Here is a 16,122-nt window from a genome sequence, read left to right on the forward strand (position 1 = left end):
GGTCGGATACAAAAGTAATTAATTATTAATATGGGTTATGTTTTTAAATAAATTTTAATTCTTATTTTATAATATTTTATCTCAAATTAAGTAATTTAAATAATCAGACAGAACTTGGGCCAATGGGCCATGTCTTTCATGGGCTCGTATGGACCTCAGACATCCGACGACACACATTGGGCTTATCTTCCTCGTAATGGGCCTCGTCCATGGCAATGGGCCGCTATGATTTGAATTTTTTTTAGTAATTTTAAATTTGTATTAATGGGTAGTTAAGGGCTATTTTGGACATTTGATCATTCTTAATTAATATAAAGTGAAGAAATTATTACTCAAGTTGATTTTGTGGTGATAGTGAAAAGGGCAAAAGAAAATTTATATTCTTGCAGGCGACAAGAGAAGCAAAATTCAACGACTATGTTCCCTCCTAATTAATAATACAGACGCAAGAGATAATAGGATTACTTAATCCTACACTAATTAAACACACAGTATAGAGGCTAATTAGCCACTATTTTAATATAATATTCTCACAAATAAAATAAAATAAAATAAAATATTTGTTAGGTCTTTTCTAGCGGGAGAGAATATTAGCTTTAACCACACCATCTACCACGTTACCCCGCTTATGCCAATTGGGGTAGGGCTTGCACCTAGCTACTTAACTCGATCAAATTCAAACCGACCATTTTCACATTCAATATTGTGTGTCTGTAATCAAATCAACTTACGATCATAAATATAACAAAGTCAGGAGAAGTTGTATTTAAAATGAATAATATCATATCATTATATTGATACTTAAAAATTTATTATTGTCCGAATAATTTTAGGTTGACAGATATAAAATGAATGTCGTATGAACATATAAGAACATGAAGAACAGTCAGAAAAACTATTTTAGGTTGACCGACATAAAATGAATGTCGCATGAACATATAAGAACATGAAGAACGGTCGGGAAAGCAAATTAAAACCGCGAAAGATCTAAAAGAGTAGAATCCAAAGGGAGTGGGTTGGATAGGATGATTAAACTTTGATTTCACATTGAAAATTCACAGCCTTTATTCGTATTTGGATTGACAAATGTGGTTTTTGGTCTGATACAATGCATGATTCTAAAAGTTTTGGAAGTTGCCTCATTTTAGCCAAGCAAAACGCTATCCACAATCCAATCTAATTCCCCAAATTCTATTGTAGTGGGTGAGAAGATTATACATCAAATATATATTTTTGTATTCTTTATTTAAATCAATCTATTTGGACTCAATAAATTCCTAAACAAAATTATTCATACCACAAATACATGATAAATTTCAAACATTTCAATCTAAAATGTGTTCATGTTTAGCTGCAAATCTCCAGAAAAAAATTATAATATAGACGTCATTTCATATCAAATCTAAGCATAATTTAGCTAATTAAGGCAAGTTTCCCGACCAACAGGTTAGGACTTCAAGTCCGTTAATATCTAATTTGACATTAATAGCATTTGGACCCACTGGTTGACAAAGTGTTCCAGGATTATGTTGGGAGAAAGCATCCCATTGAATATCATATCACAAACAAAAAGAAAAGCACGTGAAAAGTGATTGAACGATTTGAGAAAATTTGCAAATTTTCGTCCCTATCTTCATTAATTACTTCCATTGTTATAAGCTCACGAGTGCTCTACATCTTTGGTTTGATTCATCAACACATTATTATTTTTTATTTTCTTCATAATCCCATTTTATAGTAATGTTTCCCTAAACAAAGTACTTTTGATTTATTTTAGGTAAATAAATCACAGAATAGTCTTAGATTTAGGTATTCTATACTTGCGTGAAATCCTACGTCGGTTGGAGAGAGGAACATATCATTTTTAATAACGGTTTTGAAATTTCTCTCTAACAGATGAATTTTAAAAATAGTGAGGCCGACAATGATACGTAACAAGCTAAAGCGAACAATATCAGTTAGTAGTAGAGTTGAGCTGTTACAAATGGTATTAAAGTCAAACACCAGAAGGATGCCAGTGAGGACGCTGGGTCCTTAAGAAGAGTAAATTGTGAAATCTCATATTAGTTGGAGAGGGGAACAAAACATTCTTTATAACGTTGTATAAACCTCTCCCTAACAGATGCATTTAAAAAATCGTGAAATTGATGGCAAACGTAACGGGCCAAAACAGATAGTATCTTGACAGTGGGCTTGGGCTGTTACAACATAGAATCATGTGAGTTCACAAAGCTAGATTATAGAACCTAACCAATGAACCAAAGCTTGAGAGCAACTGAAGAAAGAAGAGCACGAATGCCTTTATTTTGGAGGACAAAGAAGAACAAAACATCTTCCTCATCTCTCGTCCTTTTCACTATAACAAGTAAAACAAAGGGTTCGTGGTTCTGTAAGAGCTAATTACAAGTGCATGCATATGTCCTGTCTGGTTTTATTTTGAATCTTGCTTGTCCCAATTGTCACTCTAAATAATATTGTTGTCGTTGACCGCAAACCCCAAAACTCTAAACATCATTTTCTACGTTTTCTCTTCCACAGCCAGCTTCCTGCCTTTTCCATGCTGCTTTCGTATACGTATGCCACTTTGCCACTTATTAACACATGTGTTTCCGACCATCTAAGCTGAACCAAAAGGTACCCGAGAGAAATTCATGCTCAAAATATTATGTTACGTAGAAATTTTCATCAATTTTACTAGTTTTTGGGTTCATTGGTGATTTAATATAGATAGCAAATGAGAAGGTTATGTTCTTAACTTGAACCTAACTCGATTTGTTTAGACATATATCCTTTGATCCATGTTGGAATCTTTTCGATTCAATTATTACGCGTGATTGAAGGAAATTTGTCTCATTTATCCTTTCAATTCTTTTGAGCTTCAAGACAAAACATCTTCTTACCCATGACCTAATTTTATAAATATGAACAGTAATAATAAGTTATTATAATTTTTGTAATATATGTTATGAACACAATCCTTCTCTGACAAGATTTGTTTTTCTATTTGAACAAATATATATGAAAATGACTATACCCTTTGAAGAATCTAGCTACAAGTTTAGTACACGTAAAGTATTCTCGATGTTTTGTCATTTTTGTATTGAAAAGGGATGGTTTTGGTGTTTATTGAGGGTATGTAGTAGGGAAGAATAGTTTTATCGACATGTTTTTACGACTATGAATCAGAACTTGTCTGTCTATGAACAACAAATTTGTTTAGATAATTAGATTAGCGTTGTTAATCCTTTGGAAATGGACTCCAATTTCTTTGTTGATGATATGAGGGACAAGAAAACACATACACTTAGCTTGGTTGAAGGCTTCTTATTGATACCATGGACGCCCAACATGGCTGCTCATGGCCTCCCAATTCATTCACTTCCAACGAACAACACAACTAGGTGGGTGAAGAAAAATCCTTCATGGGTTAAATTACTTTTGAATTTAACAAATAACGTAGAAATTATTGATTTTTTAGTCACAAAATTGAATTTCAAGTCGCAATCTACATTGGAAACCATCAAAATTAGGGAAGTGGGTAAAACGTGTGGACAAGTTTTGACAAACTCCCAAACCTAAATGTTGAATGTAATGAAAGAAATTAGGTTAGAGAAGAACCAAAATTGTCTCAAATTTTGACCATTTGTTGCTTTCATTGACTTTCAAAAGAGGCAGCTAACTATTCTCTGTCCCCCCAAACCTGCTCTAGTCAAACGCCTTCAAACCATAATGGCATATTCTAATGCCCACTTTTCAAGGAGAAAAAACATTAGGTAACCGTCTAAGTCCAGGCTAGTCGATATTATCAACTTTGATCCGTTACGTATTGTGCACTGCTTCCCGATTTTAAACCGCGTCTACTGAGGAGAGGTTTCCACACTCTTATAAGAAATGTTTCGTTCTCCTCTCCAACCGATGTGGGATCTCACAATAATCCATACGTTAGAGAGGGGAACAAAACATTCCTTATAAAGATGTATAAACCTCTCTCTAGTAGACGCGTTGAGACGATTCGTAACAGGCTAAAATAGACAATTTCTATTAGCGGTGGACTTAGATTATTACAAATGACATCAGAATCAATCGCGGGGTAATGTGTCAGTGAGGACGTTGGACCCCAAAGGAGGATAATCTCTGAGATCCCACAGTTGAGAAGGAGAACGAAACATTCTTTATAAGGGTATGAAAACCTTTCATTCTTTATAAGGGTATGAAAACCTCTCCCTAGTAGACACATTTTAAAATCATGAGGTAGATCGAATCAAAACAGACAATATTCACTAGCGATGAGTTTGGACGGTTACACGTTGCCACATAATTTACGAGGATTTGTGAGTTTGAAAACCGGTAGTAGAGGCATTAATAATTAATGATTAAAAACGAGGAAAAGATGGTGTGAAAGTCATGGGGGATATAAATAAAGAGAGGGTTTAAAGATGAAGCAAACGTGTGTGGGTTAGGAAGTCAATGCGACAACCGAACATAATTTTGTGTTGCTAAGAAGTTTGAATCTGGGAAGCCAAATCCTTTGACCCTCCGAATGTTTTGTGGTAACTTAGCAACGCCCCCTATTGCCTTTGCCCTTTGCTTTCCTCTATCTTCAACGCTAATTAATTCCCCAAAATTCAAACTCTTCTTAATTCCATGTTCCACAATTCCTCGACAACACGTCGGCCCTCTGGATTGTTTTGACTCTCAATCTCAAACACTTCTCAACGCCCATCCGTTTTCCTTATATTTTACGAATTTATAACAAAAATGTCGAAGCTTTCGATATATGTAAATAATATAACATAACTTCCTTTTCCTCTTATAATATTTTTCTACCAAATAATCTTTACGTGTGAATGTCTACCATAGGGAGATACAAGCTGTCACTTGTGGGTCATGAATGTGCATGAAATTCAATAATAATATGTCCTATTTTGACTAAATTATTGGGTAACGTCACACGTGTCACGCTATTACGTGTTTAAAATAATGTTATTTTTCAAAGAATATATACGGATAATTGAGAACAGGAGCATCATAATCTTGTATTATTCCATTATTTTCATAATTTAATTATAAAGTTTGGATAGTTAGGGTTTCGCAATAAATGCATTACTTCTTTTCTTTTTTTTTCTCAGTAGAAGCCAAACAAAATCAAATGTATTTATAAAAACTAAAGCTTTTTGTTGCAAAAGTACAAAAGTTGGACGGCCAAATTTTGAGTGGTCGTGACATTTTTCATTAAGAACAAATAAGAACTGTATTTAATCCTACAAATTTCTTTTCCTTTGTATAGCAATTTGAGACAATGGCCAATTTGGTAGTAGCAACAATAGTTCAAACCTCAAAATGACCCAACAAACATTCTCATTTCTTCTATTTTGTTTTCCTATCTTCCAATACAAAAACTCGATAGTAACAACGCTCGTATTTAATTTAAAGTCACACGAGAGTTAAAAAATTGTAGGTATAACAAAAAACGAACAAAAGGAGAGGCTAGAGGAAGGTCTTCCAATTCAAGAATATAGTAGAAATATCATAATTTGAATATGGTTTTCCGTAATGTCATATGTAAGAGTCTTCTAGTTTGATACACGATTTTGTTCGATAATTCAAATGATGTACCCTATATAAACAAAATACTCTCGATAATCTTTATTTTCTTAGCAATAATACCAAAAGTACTTTTGAAATCTTATTCAAAAGGCTAAAAATTAATTTTTTTTTTTTTTTAAAAACATTGTTTTATGGTTTGAAATACGAAAAAAGAATTAAAAGGGCTACTTTGTAATTAAACCAATAGGACCTTGATTAAATGAACAATGGATTCAGGTTGGAATTATAGTTGATACGAGAGATATGCAAAAGAAAAGGATATTATTTGTGTCAACAACTTTTTTGGGAGGAGAAATGAAGAGAATATATTCCATTGTCAAAAATAAACCAAACAAATTTAAAACCTTAATTACAGTTTTGATAATAACTACCTCTTATGACGTGCAGATTGGGAGATTTAATTTCCTTTTCTTCTCATTTTTTACACAATCATCATTTTCTATGCCAATTATTTTTTATTTTTTAAAATATCCAAACTTCATTTATATTTTAAAATAACTATTTCATAATTTATTGGTTGAAATAAAAGCAAAAAGATAATAATATAACGTAGCATAAATAATAGATTTAAATAAAGATAAAAGTAATAAAAATTGAGAGACATTTATGGAAACTTTGCATTAGTTATATTAAATTTTCAAGGAAAAGAAAACGCATAGGCTGGCGAAGAAAACTATGTAAATGCAATGCAACTGTCATAAGTTTAATTTAAAAATAAAATAAAACAAAAACAAAGCCAGATTTTTACCTACCCTCTTCGTTTTAAATGCTGGACACCAAGGGCAGGTTCAAAGTTAAAATTGTAATCAACTGAAAAAGGAAAAAAGAAAATAAAATTTATAATCAACGTCATGTTCACGTGATAACACCACCAAATAATAATTCAATAATTCCCATTATGATCTTATCGCCAATTGCTTTTAAACAATATATTATATGATTAATTATATTGCCATCTTATCCTATCCCCATGTTTGCGACCATTTTTTTATAAAATAAAGTTTTTTTTTTAAAGAAATTAATAAATTGTTGTATATATTAATGAATATGTAAAATGATTAGCGTGGGATTAGCAATTAACAGTGGAGGCGTTGAAATATACGGAAGTGATTGGCCGCCTTCTGCCTTCCTCCTTCTCGGGTTCTCCCTTGCCTTACAAATTGGCTGCTTCCGCCGGCAGCCGTCCTTGTCTCCAATAACATGGTCCTCACTCCAAAACAAAATCAGTATTTGACCTGGCACAAACATGTGGGCCTCACATGTCCACCCCTTCCTACACACGCCTATGTGTACTGGACCCACATGTTCCTTCCCTCCACAGCAACAGTCACATCCAAATATATTTTTTTCTTCCTCATATGACGTGGATTTTGAGGTGTCATCACAGCATGCATTACCATTGCCTCCCACCTCTTCCCTCTTCTCATTTTGCTATATAAATCCCACACTCACAACTTCACCGCTCATCTATTCCTTCTCATATTCCTACTACTATCTCTTTTCAAACTTCTTGCCTTCTTGTTTTGTAATGGCAGTTGATTCTCAGCTTTCCTCTCCTCTTCCCCCGCCGCCCTCCGATAAGGACGCCAAAGCCCTTCGTTTCATAGAGGAGGTCACTACAAATACTGACGCGGTTCAGCAAAGGGTGTTGGCAGAGATTCTGAGCCGCAACGCTAATACTGAGTACGTCAACCGCTTCCGCCTCAATGGAGCCACTGACAGGGACACCTACAAGTCCAAGATTCCCGTCGTTACTTACGAAGATCTCCAGCCCGACATCCAACGTATTGCCAATGGCGATCGCTCTCCTATTTTTTCATCCACTCCCATTTCTGAGTTTCTCACCAGGTCAATTTTGTAATTAACCTAAATATATTTGGGTTTTTTTTTTTAGTTTTATTTATGTAAATGGAATTTAAATTGTATTTAATTTCACAGTTCTGGGACATCGGCTGGGGAGAGGAAACTGATGCCGACAATTCAAGAAGAAATGGAGCGTCGTCAGCTGCTTTACAGCCTTCTCATGCCCATTATGAATCTGTAAGAATTCACTCGTGTCTCGACTCGACCCGACCCGACACGACTCGTTTTTAATTTAATTTTGAGGGGGAAGAAAATTAACAATGAACAAAATGGTCAGGTATGTGCCGGGATTGGACAAAGGGAAGGGGCTCTACTTTTTATTCGTGAAGGCTGAAACCAAGACCCCTGGAGGGCTAGTGGCTCGTCCAGTGCTCACCAGCTACTACAAGAGCGACATCTTTAAGACTAGGCCCTATGACCCTTTCAATGATTACACTAGCCCAAACGAGGCCGTTCTATGCGCCGATTCCTTCCAAAGTATGTACACTCAAATGTTATGTGGGCTATTGATGCGCGAGCAAGTCCTCCGAGTTGGCGCCGTCTTTGCCTCTGGCCTCCTCCGCGCCATCCGCTTCCTGCAGCTGAACTGGAAACAGCTGGCACACGACATCTCCACCGGAACCCTAAACCCCAAAATCACAGACCCTTGTCTCCGTGAATGCATCGTTTCAAAATACCTAACAAACACAAATCCGGAGGTGGCGGAATTCATCTCCAAGGAGTGTTCCACAGAGGAGTGGGAAGGGATTATCACTAGAATTTGGCCAAACACCAAATACCTGGACGTCATCGTCACTGGAGCCATGGCTCAGTATATTCCCACGCTGGAATTTTACAGCGGTGGGTTACCCATGGCTTGTACTATGTACGCTTCCTCGGAGTGCTATTTCGGGGTAAATTTGAAGCCAATGTGCAAGCCCTCAGAAGTGACCTACACCATCATGCCAAACATGGGCTACTTCGAATTCCTCCCGCACGACACGTCGTCCCCTCCTGTTCTCTCCCGCGACTCCCCTCCTCGACTTGTCGACCTCGCGGACGTGGAAGTCGGGAAAGAGTACGAGCTGGTAATCACAACCTACGCTGGACTCCGGCGGTACCGAGTGGGCGACGTGCTGGAGGTCACAGGGTTCCACAACGCAGCCCCACAGTTCCGATTCGTGAGACGAAAAAACGTTCTGCTCAGCATCGACGCCGACAAGACCGACGAGGCGGAGCTCCAGAAGGCAGTGGAGAACGCGTCATCTCTTCTGCGAGAGCTGAACACCAGCGTGGTGGAATACACGAGCTATGCCGACACAAAAACAATCCCAGGACATTACGTCATATATTGGGAGCTTCTAGTGAAAGACGAAGCCGCAAATTCTCCGCCGCCTGCGGAGATTCTAAATCAGTGCTGCCTTGCCATCGAAGAGAGCCTGAACTCGGTGTACCGCCAAGGCCGAGTCGCGGATAACTCAATTGGACCACTAGAGATCAGGGTTGTGAAAAACGGAACGTTTGAAGAGCTAATGGACTACGCCATCTCAAGGGGTGCATCAATCAACCAGTACAAAGCGCCACGCTGCGTAAACTTCACACCCATTGTGGAACTCCTCGACTCTAGGGTAGCTTCAGTGCACTTTAGCCCATCCAAGCCGCACTGGACACCCGAACGACGTCGTTGAAACCAACCAACAAAAACAAAAACAAAACAAAACAAAAAACGAAAAAAAAAAAGAAAATTGAAAAAGACCCATATGTATAAAAAGATTATATATGATGACGATGACGACGTAGCAGCAGCCAAGCAGAAGAGGATAGAGTTTGAGTTTGTTGGATTATGCATATGTCTTTTAGAAGTAAGTGTTTTTTTTTTCGTTTTTTTTTTTTTTTTTTTTTTGGGTTAAGGAAAGGTTGTAGGTTGATGTGTTTGTGTGTAATAAGGTTGAAGTAATGTCTAAAATATGGGCTTCATGATGTAATTGTTGTGTTTACAAATATGTCTGTTGGTCTATTGCATCCTTTTTCTTTCCTTTTTCCTTTCTTTTGAGTGTAAAAAGAGTGTGGAAAATAATAACTTTTTTTAAAAAAATTATTTTCTTGGCTGCCGCTGCTTCTTCCATAAAGCAATGCCATATAATTTGTAGCTATCACAAACCCTTCTCCACTCAATTCATTCATTTAGATGCATTGCATTTATCTATTTTTGCACTTATTCTTCATAATTATATGAATTATGTTCTTCCCTCCCTTCTTCATCATCATTCACTTCTCCCAATTAAATTTCTTATTCCTAACCAACCAATTCCTTTTCTTTTTTCTTTTTTCTTTTTTTTTTTTGGTTTTACCTTGTAAGAAAAGAAAATAAATACAATTTTATGGAAAACAAATATGAGAAATTCTATTTTTGTGTTTTTTTTTCTTTAATTAGACTAAAAAAATATTAAAAAGAAAGTTTTTGAAAGGTGGGTGTAGATTACATATAAAGGAGAGTAATTTTAATGAGACTTTTAAAATATATGCATAAAGCACTTTAATTTAAAAAAGCCAAGAAATACAGAGGACAGGACATGTCAGAAATTTGAGAGTTGTTTTTCAGATACAATTCCAAAAGCCTGAATGCCTCCTTTTAAAACACGTTAAGACATGTTCAGTGTTTTCAGATTTCATCGTTTTTCTACAAATTAGTTATTATTATTATTTCCATTAAAAAAAAACCGTGAAATTAAATACCATTTTTTAAATCATCAATATTCAAAATAATGTGTCAAAACATGTAAAAAATAAAAAATAAAAACAAAGTGTGCATGGAGGTTAGCGCACGTGGGAACATATTCCTTGTGTGTGTCTGAAATCGGATATTTTGAGTATTTTTGGCGAGTTGTCTGTGAGGAAAATAGTACATAGGCAGTGACATTGAGGCATCAATTTTGGTTTTGGCCGTTTTAGATTTGGAGCCACCTGCGTTGCTCGCTTCTCCACGCCCTCCTCCTCGCTCCTAGGGTTCCCTCTTTCACACATCAATATTGCTATTATTATTATTATTATATTTCTTCATAACAATTACGGGAATCTATGTCGTGGGAGCAAATGAAACGTAGTTTAATTGATTTGGTCATCAACACTGGATGGAGGACGAGAGTGACACATGTTTGAATGCTATATTTATTCAGTTTTAGAGTGGAAGTAATATTCCGTGTTTAACACACATTATTGCACTGGAAAAAGGGGTATGGGTATAGCTCAACGCCAATTATTTGTAGGCATTGGCCAATAAAGATGAATGCGTATATTGACTAAACGGATGGGCAAGCTCTAGGGCTATTAAATTATTGTGTCTTTTTCTGATAATTAATTAAATAATTAACATTAACTTTTCAAGAGATTAGTTGGGATTGTTACGTCAACTTTGATTCCTAGCTCGGTGCATGTGTTTCTTGTCTTTAAATTAAATGTTGGGAGGATAAACCAAATTCATCATGTTGTAGCCACTCATTTTTTTCAACATTAATTATTCGTAAAACCTAACCTAAATCGCCTTAATTGTATTTTAATTATGCAAGGGTTTGGTATAACCATATATCCTATAGTGTATTTTTTAATTACCCAATAAAATAATTCGGGAATTGAACCCACGTATGATTCACATACCACCAATCAAATCATAACAACATAGGAAATGATAATATGTGCTTAACACAGCTTTTACTTCAAAAACTTTTAAATTATAAACATGCTTTTAATTAAGTATTTGTTATTATGATAAAAATATTGAGTTTGTCCCCCATAATCATGTATATGTCACTTTAGCAATTTTTCCTTTACCTGTTTTAAATGAATGATTTCAATATCCTAACATTTTTAATGGATAAGATTCCTTTCTAATTTAATGGATAAGATATTTAATAGATAATATTCATTTACACGACCTAACACTTTCGACTAAAATATTTCAAGTTTGATTTCTCTTATTCTACGTCGAACTAAAAAAATTATATCTAAGATGACACCAATACAAACGATGAGTTTTTGAAAATTGAAAAAGATTAACTTGAAAGGATTACGGGGAGAAGTAGGTCGGTGAGAAGAAAGGCCTAAAAAGTAATTAAAAGTTGTTTTAGGAATATTAAATTTAATTAAGACTTTGAAATTGATGGCCTTTGTCGACCAAAGTGATTCAACTATGTTAATGGAATAGCTTTTAAATGTTGGATTGTCTGAAACAAATAATTTAACTTAAAATTTACCCCAAAACAAAGTCAAATCAATTTTGACAAATCCTTGTTTTCACATTGGGTTATATTCTTGTTCACTTTTAATATGAAATTTTATTCTTAAAATTTGTTGATTTCGACAATATTGTCATTAAAAGCAAAACACGGTATGGAATTAAAATGAAAAATGGATTTATAGAATTATAATTGTCATAAGTTGAAAAAATAATGAAGTTGAAAGGGTTTGGAACGGGTCGGGAGCACACAGAAAAGTGTTTGAAGCCTTTGTTCCCCTGAAATGGACACTCTTTAGGGAGAAACAAACGGATCCCACACTTGCAATCGACACTGCGAAAACAGCCATTACTGTTTTGTAAAAAGCCGAATAATGTTTTGTCGTCTTCTGTGTTCTTTTCTGTAAATTACTTTTTTACTGTTCCTTCTTCCTTTCTGGACTTCTCAGTTTTACCTTTTTTGTTTTTTTACTTTATGCCTTCCCCACTGTTCCATTGCCGACCGAGAAAAGAAAGGGACATTATGAGTACATTTTTCAAAACCATACAAATAATAAATACTGTAAATGGGCCTCATTCAAACTAGGGACTCCTACCATTTTGGATCGAACTGGGCCCAAACAATTGTACGATTTGATTGGAATGGGCCTCATTGAAAGACCATCATTCTTCAAACTGGAAGCCCAGAGGCAAAGGAGAAGAGTTGATAGTTTTGGTAGTCTTTCGGTGGTTGATGATAACCAGGCCGACCCATGAGGGTGCTATCCCACCATAAGTGGCACTGTCACAATCAGGCACAGCACAAGCCCCTAGGCTTATGATTCCCCCACCCTGCATTCAAACAAACATCTTACCCCACATTTTGAACAAATAACAATGCAAAAACTATATACCAGTTACTCTCTTGGACAACAGTATTTAAACGACCAATCCGCAATGACCCATGAAAATGCCTTAAGAATGACCTACACCCCTAAAAGATGTTATCTGTTTTGACTCGTTGCATATCGCAATTTTAAAATGCATCTGCCACGTTCTTTGCTTGTCCACTCTATTCTATCCATTCTAAATATGATTTAATCAAAGTTTTAAGAGTGAGTCGTGATTTATTGTAAAATGCTTTTAGGTATTTCCTTGAAGGTGAAGGTTAGAGAGTGGTTGGATTCTTTCCTTAGTATGGAAGTTGGACAGTCTTTTATAGCATCAAATCTTTTTGTGTTCTGCTGCTTTAGTTTGGTTCTGGGAATATCCTATTCTTAACCATCAAAAAGCATGGCCGCAAACACCACCGACACGCCACCACACTCCCAGTTTTCTTCTTTTCATAAAGGTTTAATGCAGATCAAGCTGCTAATTGGAATTTAGCATCTAATACAAACATTAAATCAAAATTAGTATGTTCGGGATCAATTTCAACTTTCAACGTTATGAATAATGTCAATTAATAATAATAATAATAATAATTAATAACAAAAGAAAGAAGGCAGACGCATTTTGAGAATTATTTATCAATTATAGAAATATAAATTATGTAGCTACCGTTGCAACTGCCACCACCGACATGAATGTTATTTGTGGTAATTCCCAACCGAAAAATATATTTCGGATCCCCCACCAAACATCGTATCCAAAATATATAATTTTTTTTTAAAAAAAAAAAAACCCTCACTTCACTTATCCCTGTCGGTGGACTGCTGTTACTACGGTTGATGTTGCGTTAAAGAATAATAAGTGTTCGTATTTTGTTCATACATTTTATCGAATAAGGCTTGTTTAATTGGAAAGCAACCTCAGGATTTTCACTAAATTTAGTTTTTTCTGAGCTACTAGATCTGTCTGTGTAGATGTCGTGTTGGAGTGTTCCACCAAATTGTCACAAATGATGTAGAAGGAAACTAAGGAGAGTTAATTACAGAACACAAAAAACGATCAAAGCATACACCCAAGTGTGGTCGATTCGGTAAAAACAAATTTCATCAATCAATTCAATCAAAAAGCACCTCTTATGATATGGAGTACAATGGAGGAAATTTTAAACAAAATAAAGATTCAATATAAATAAATGAAGAACGATCACATCATCTCTCTCCTTATTTTCCTCGCTCTAGATGATGAAGCTAACGGCGACGGCAGCCCATCCCAAAGCCAAGCTTCCGGCCACCTTCTGCAGTGCTTCAGCTCCACTCTGCAACAAAACACAGATCCATGCCCATTTCTTTAATATTATGCTCAAAATTAATAATCACATGTGACTCACTACTCTATTTAATTTATTAATGTGTTTGCCGTAGTGTGAGCTCAGAACACTGGAATGACATTTATTCATCTCGAGCGTAGTGTGATCTGACATTCTGACGTTTTCTTTCTTTTTGATTTGACGCGTTGTTGAGTACTTCGATGCCTTGGGTTAATATTTAGACTCGACCATGGTTATTATCTCGAATTAAGGATTCTTACACGCTAGATCTACGCGTGTCGGTGGCGCGTGGCATCGAGCTCATTTCACTTGCTATAATGGCAGAGTGAAATGAGCTCAGTGCCATCAATTCTATACAGATTATGGACACATATTGGCTATGATGGTAGAGATTTAGATGGAATTAAATTACCTTGTCTTCCAGTGAAGGGCCGGGTGAAGGACCTTCCTCGCTTGCACCAGGGGCTTCGGAAGGAGGTGCAGGGGGACCAAGCAACGCCGGGGAAGGAGCTGGTGCTTTGTGCTTCCTCGACTTCTTGCTAGGCTCCGGCGATGGTACCTCAACAGGCGGAGCACTTTCGGGAGTGCTTGTCGGAGTTGGCGCAGGAGGAGATTGCGTCGGAGCTGATACTGGAGGAGAGCTCTCCGGTACTGGGACTGGTGGAGAACTTGCTGGAACTGGAACCGGCGGAGAGATTGCTGGAACGGAAGCAGCGGGGGGAGAGCTAGCCGGAACGGAAGCAGTCGGTGGAGAGCTAGCCGGAACGGAAGCAGCTGGTGAAGAGCTAGCAGGAACGGAAGCAGTCGGTGGAGTGCTGGCCGGTGGAGTGCTGGCCGGTGGAGATGCTACTGGAGCGACTGCTGGTGGCGCAGATGCGGGCGGCGTGGAGACGGGAGCTGGAGTAACCGGCTTTTGGGGAGCGGCGACAGGAGATAAATTTGTCGGTGGCGATATAGGAGACGCGGCTGGAGGTGTATACTTTGCTGCTGCAGGCGAAGTAGCGCCCGGAACGGTAGTCGGAGCTGCAGCTGGTGACTGGCCACCGACGCCGGCCACGACGGCGCAAATGAGAACGAGTGCGATTACAGACTGTCTCCCCATTTCTACCGTGGGAGCGTTTGTAGACGATGAAGCAATGAATGTTACCAAGCTCGTGGCTTAATCGTGTATATATAGATTATAGACCCACAAATAATACCCCAAAGGAATTTTCTAAAATTATAGAAATATATTAAAAAATAAATAAAAGAACAATAGAACTGGTTACACAAATGGGCCCACTATTAATGGGCCTGTACTAGCCGTTGGGAGAGAGAAGAGGGCCCGCGAAGGGAATCAAACAAAAAAACGGCATAACATAGGAGATTTAAACAGATCTTCTAAAGCCCATCAGGTTATTTTCTCGACTTAACTTTCTAATATTTGTAATCAATAATTAATAATGTATTTAAAAATTAAAATAGTAATAATACGTTAATCAATGAACATAGGGTGATTAAAACTATAGTATAGTAATTGAACCGTTAAATTTAGGCGACCCACGTGAATAGTAAATGGGGGATTAATTTGGCGCTTTAGTAACCAATAATTTGGTTGGAAGGAGGAGATTTTGATTGAGGGAGGGGAAGTGGATACAGCTGGATGATTGATTGTGGGGCCCTTCCCATTTTCGACAATCCAATAACAGTTGACCACGTGAACTGTCCCGCCAATTATTGCGGGGAAATTTACTAAGAGGTCTTACCAGTGGGTTGGGATTCTTTTGTCGCACTACCACCGCCTTAGAAACCGTGCCTCACAAAAACGATATTTCTCTTCTTCCTTACATACATTATCAAACACATAATATAAAATATATATTTATATTAATATGCATTATCAAACCCTAAGTATGTATACATTGTATTAAAAAAATTATTATCTCATAAAAGCCACGTTGGTTAGTTATGAATGTTATTTATGGGGCTATGTTTGTTTGGAGCCTTTTTCAAGTTTGTTTTTAAAATAGGTTTTTTTTTTTTTTTTCTTCATTTATGGTTTTGTGTTAACAGAGTATTTATATTGGAGTATTGTTCAATTCATCTACCAAAGCTCTCATTTTATTTCAAACCAATTTATTCTAAAAGCAAATAATGCATCTTGGGTTTTCTTTTGCATCAAGTGATCTCTCTTTTCTTTTTAATCTTTTGATGTTGTTTTTTTTTTTTTTTTTTTTTTTTTTTTTTTTTTTTTTTTTTTTTTTTT

At 36.5% G+C, this 16,122-nt stretch overlaps 2 protein-coding genes across 2 annotated transcripts; one reads left to right on the forward strand and one right to left on the reverse strand.

Annotated features, from left to right (window-relative positions):
- Positions 1 to 7,068: 7,068 nt before the first annotated feature.
- On the forward strand, positions 7,069 to 9,452 carry LOC111453877 (probable indole-3-acetic acid-amido synthetase GH3.1). The gene is made up of 3 exons (XM_023095162.1): positions 7,069 to 7,455; positions 7,546 to 7,647; positions 7,748 to 9,452. Exons 1-3 carry the CDS (start codon positions 7,136 to 7,138, stop codon positions 9,135 to 9,137), a joined length of 1,812 nt encoding a protein of 603 aa, XP_022950930.1. The 5' UTR covers positions 7,069 to 7,135; the 3' UTR covers positions 9,138 to 9,452.
- A 4,157-nt stretch (positions 9,453 to 13,609) lies between these two features.
- LOC111453705 (lysine-rich arabinogalactan protein 18-like) lies at positions 13,610 to 15,034 on the reverse strand. The gene is made up of 2 exons (XM_023094911.1): positions 14,290 to 15,034; positions 13,610 to 13,865 (listed from the first exon to the last, which is right to left on the reverse strand). Exons 1-2 carry the CDS (start codon positions 14,977 to 14,979, stop codon positions 13,785 to 13,787), a joined length of 771 nt encoding a protein of 256 aa, XP_022950679.1. The 5' UTR covers positions 14,980 to 15,034; the 3' UTR covers positions 13,610 to 13,784.
- Positions 15,035 to 16,122: the final 1,088 nt, after the last annotated feature.

This window comes from Cucurbita moschata, unplaced genomic scaffold (assembly GCF_002738365.1).
Source record: "Cucurbita moschata cultivar Rifu unplaced genomic scaffold, Cmos_1.0 Cmo_Scf00015, whole genome shotgun sequence".
In the NCBI taxonomy this organism is placed as follows: Eukaryota; Viridiplantae; Streptophyta; class Magnoliopsida; order Cucurbitales; family Cucurbitaceae; genus Cucurbita; species Cucurbita moschata.

Coding starts and splice junctions, on each gene's coding strand:
- LOC111453705 (XM_023094911.1), bottom strand. CDS start 14,979: ATGGGGAGACAGTCTGTAATCGCACTCGTTCTCATTTGCGCCGTCGTG. Junction 13,866..14,289: donor GCCCTTCACTGGAAGACAAG/GTAATTTAATTC, acceptor GTTTTGTTGCAG/AGTGGAGCTGAAGCACTGCA.
- LOC111453877 (XM_023095162.1), top strand. CDS start 7,136: ATGGCAGTTGATTCTCAGCTTTCCTCTCCTCTTCCCCCGCCGCCCTCC. Junction 7,456..7,545: donor ATTTCTGAGTTTCTCACCAG/GTCAATTTTGTA, acceptor TTAATTTCACAG/TTCTGGGACATCGGCTGGGG. Junction 7,648..7,747: donor CTCATGCCCATTATGAATCT/GTAAGAATTCAC, acceptor CAAAATGGTCAG/GTATGTGCCGGGATTGGACA.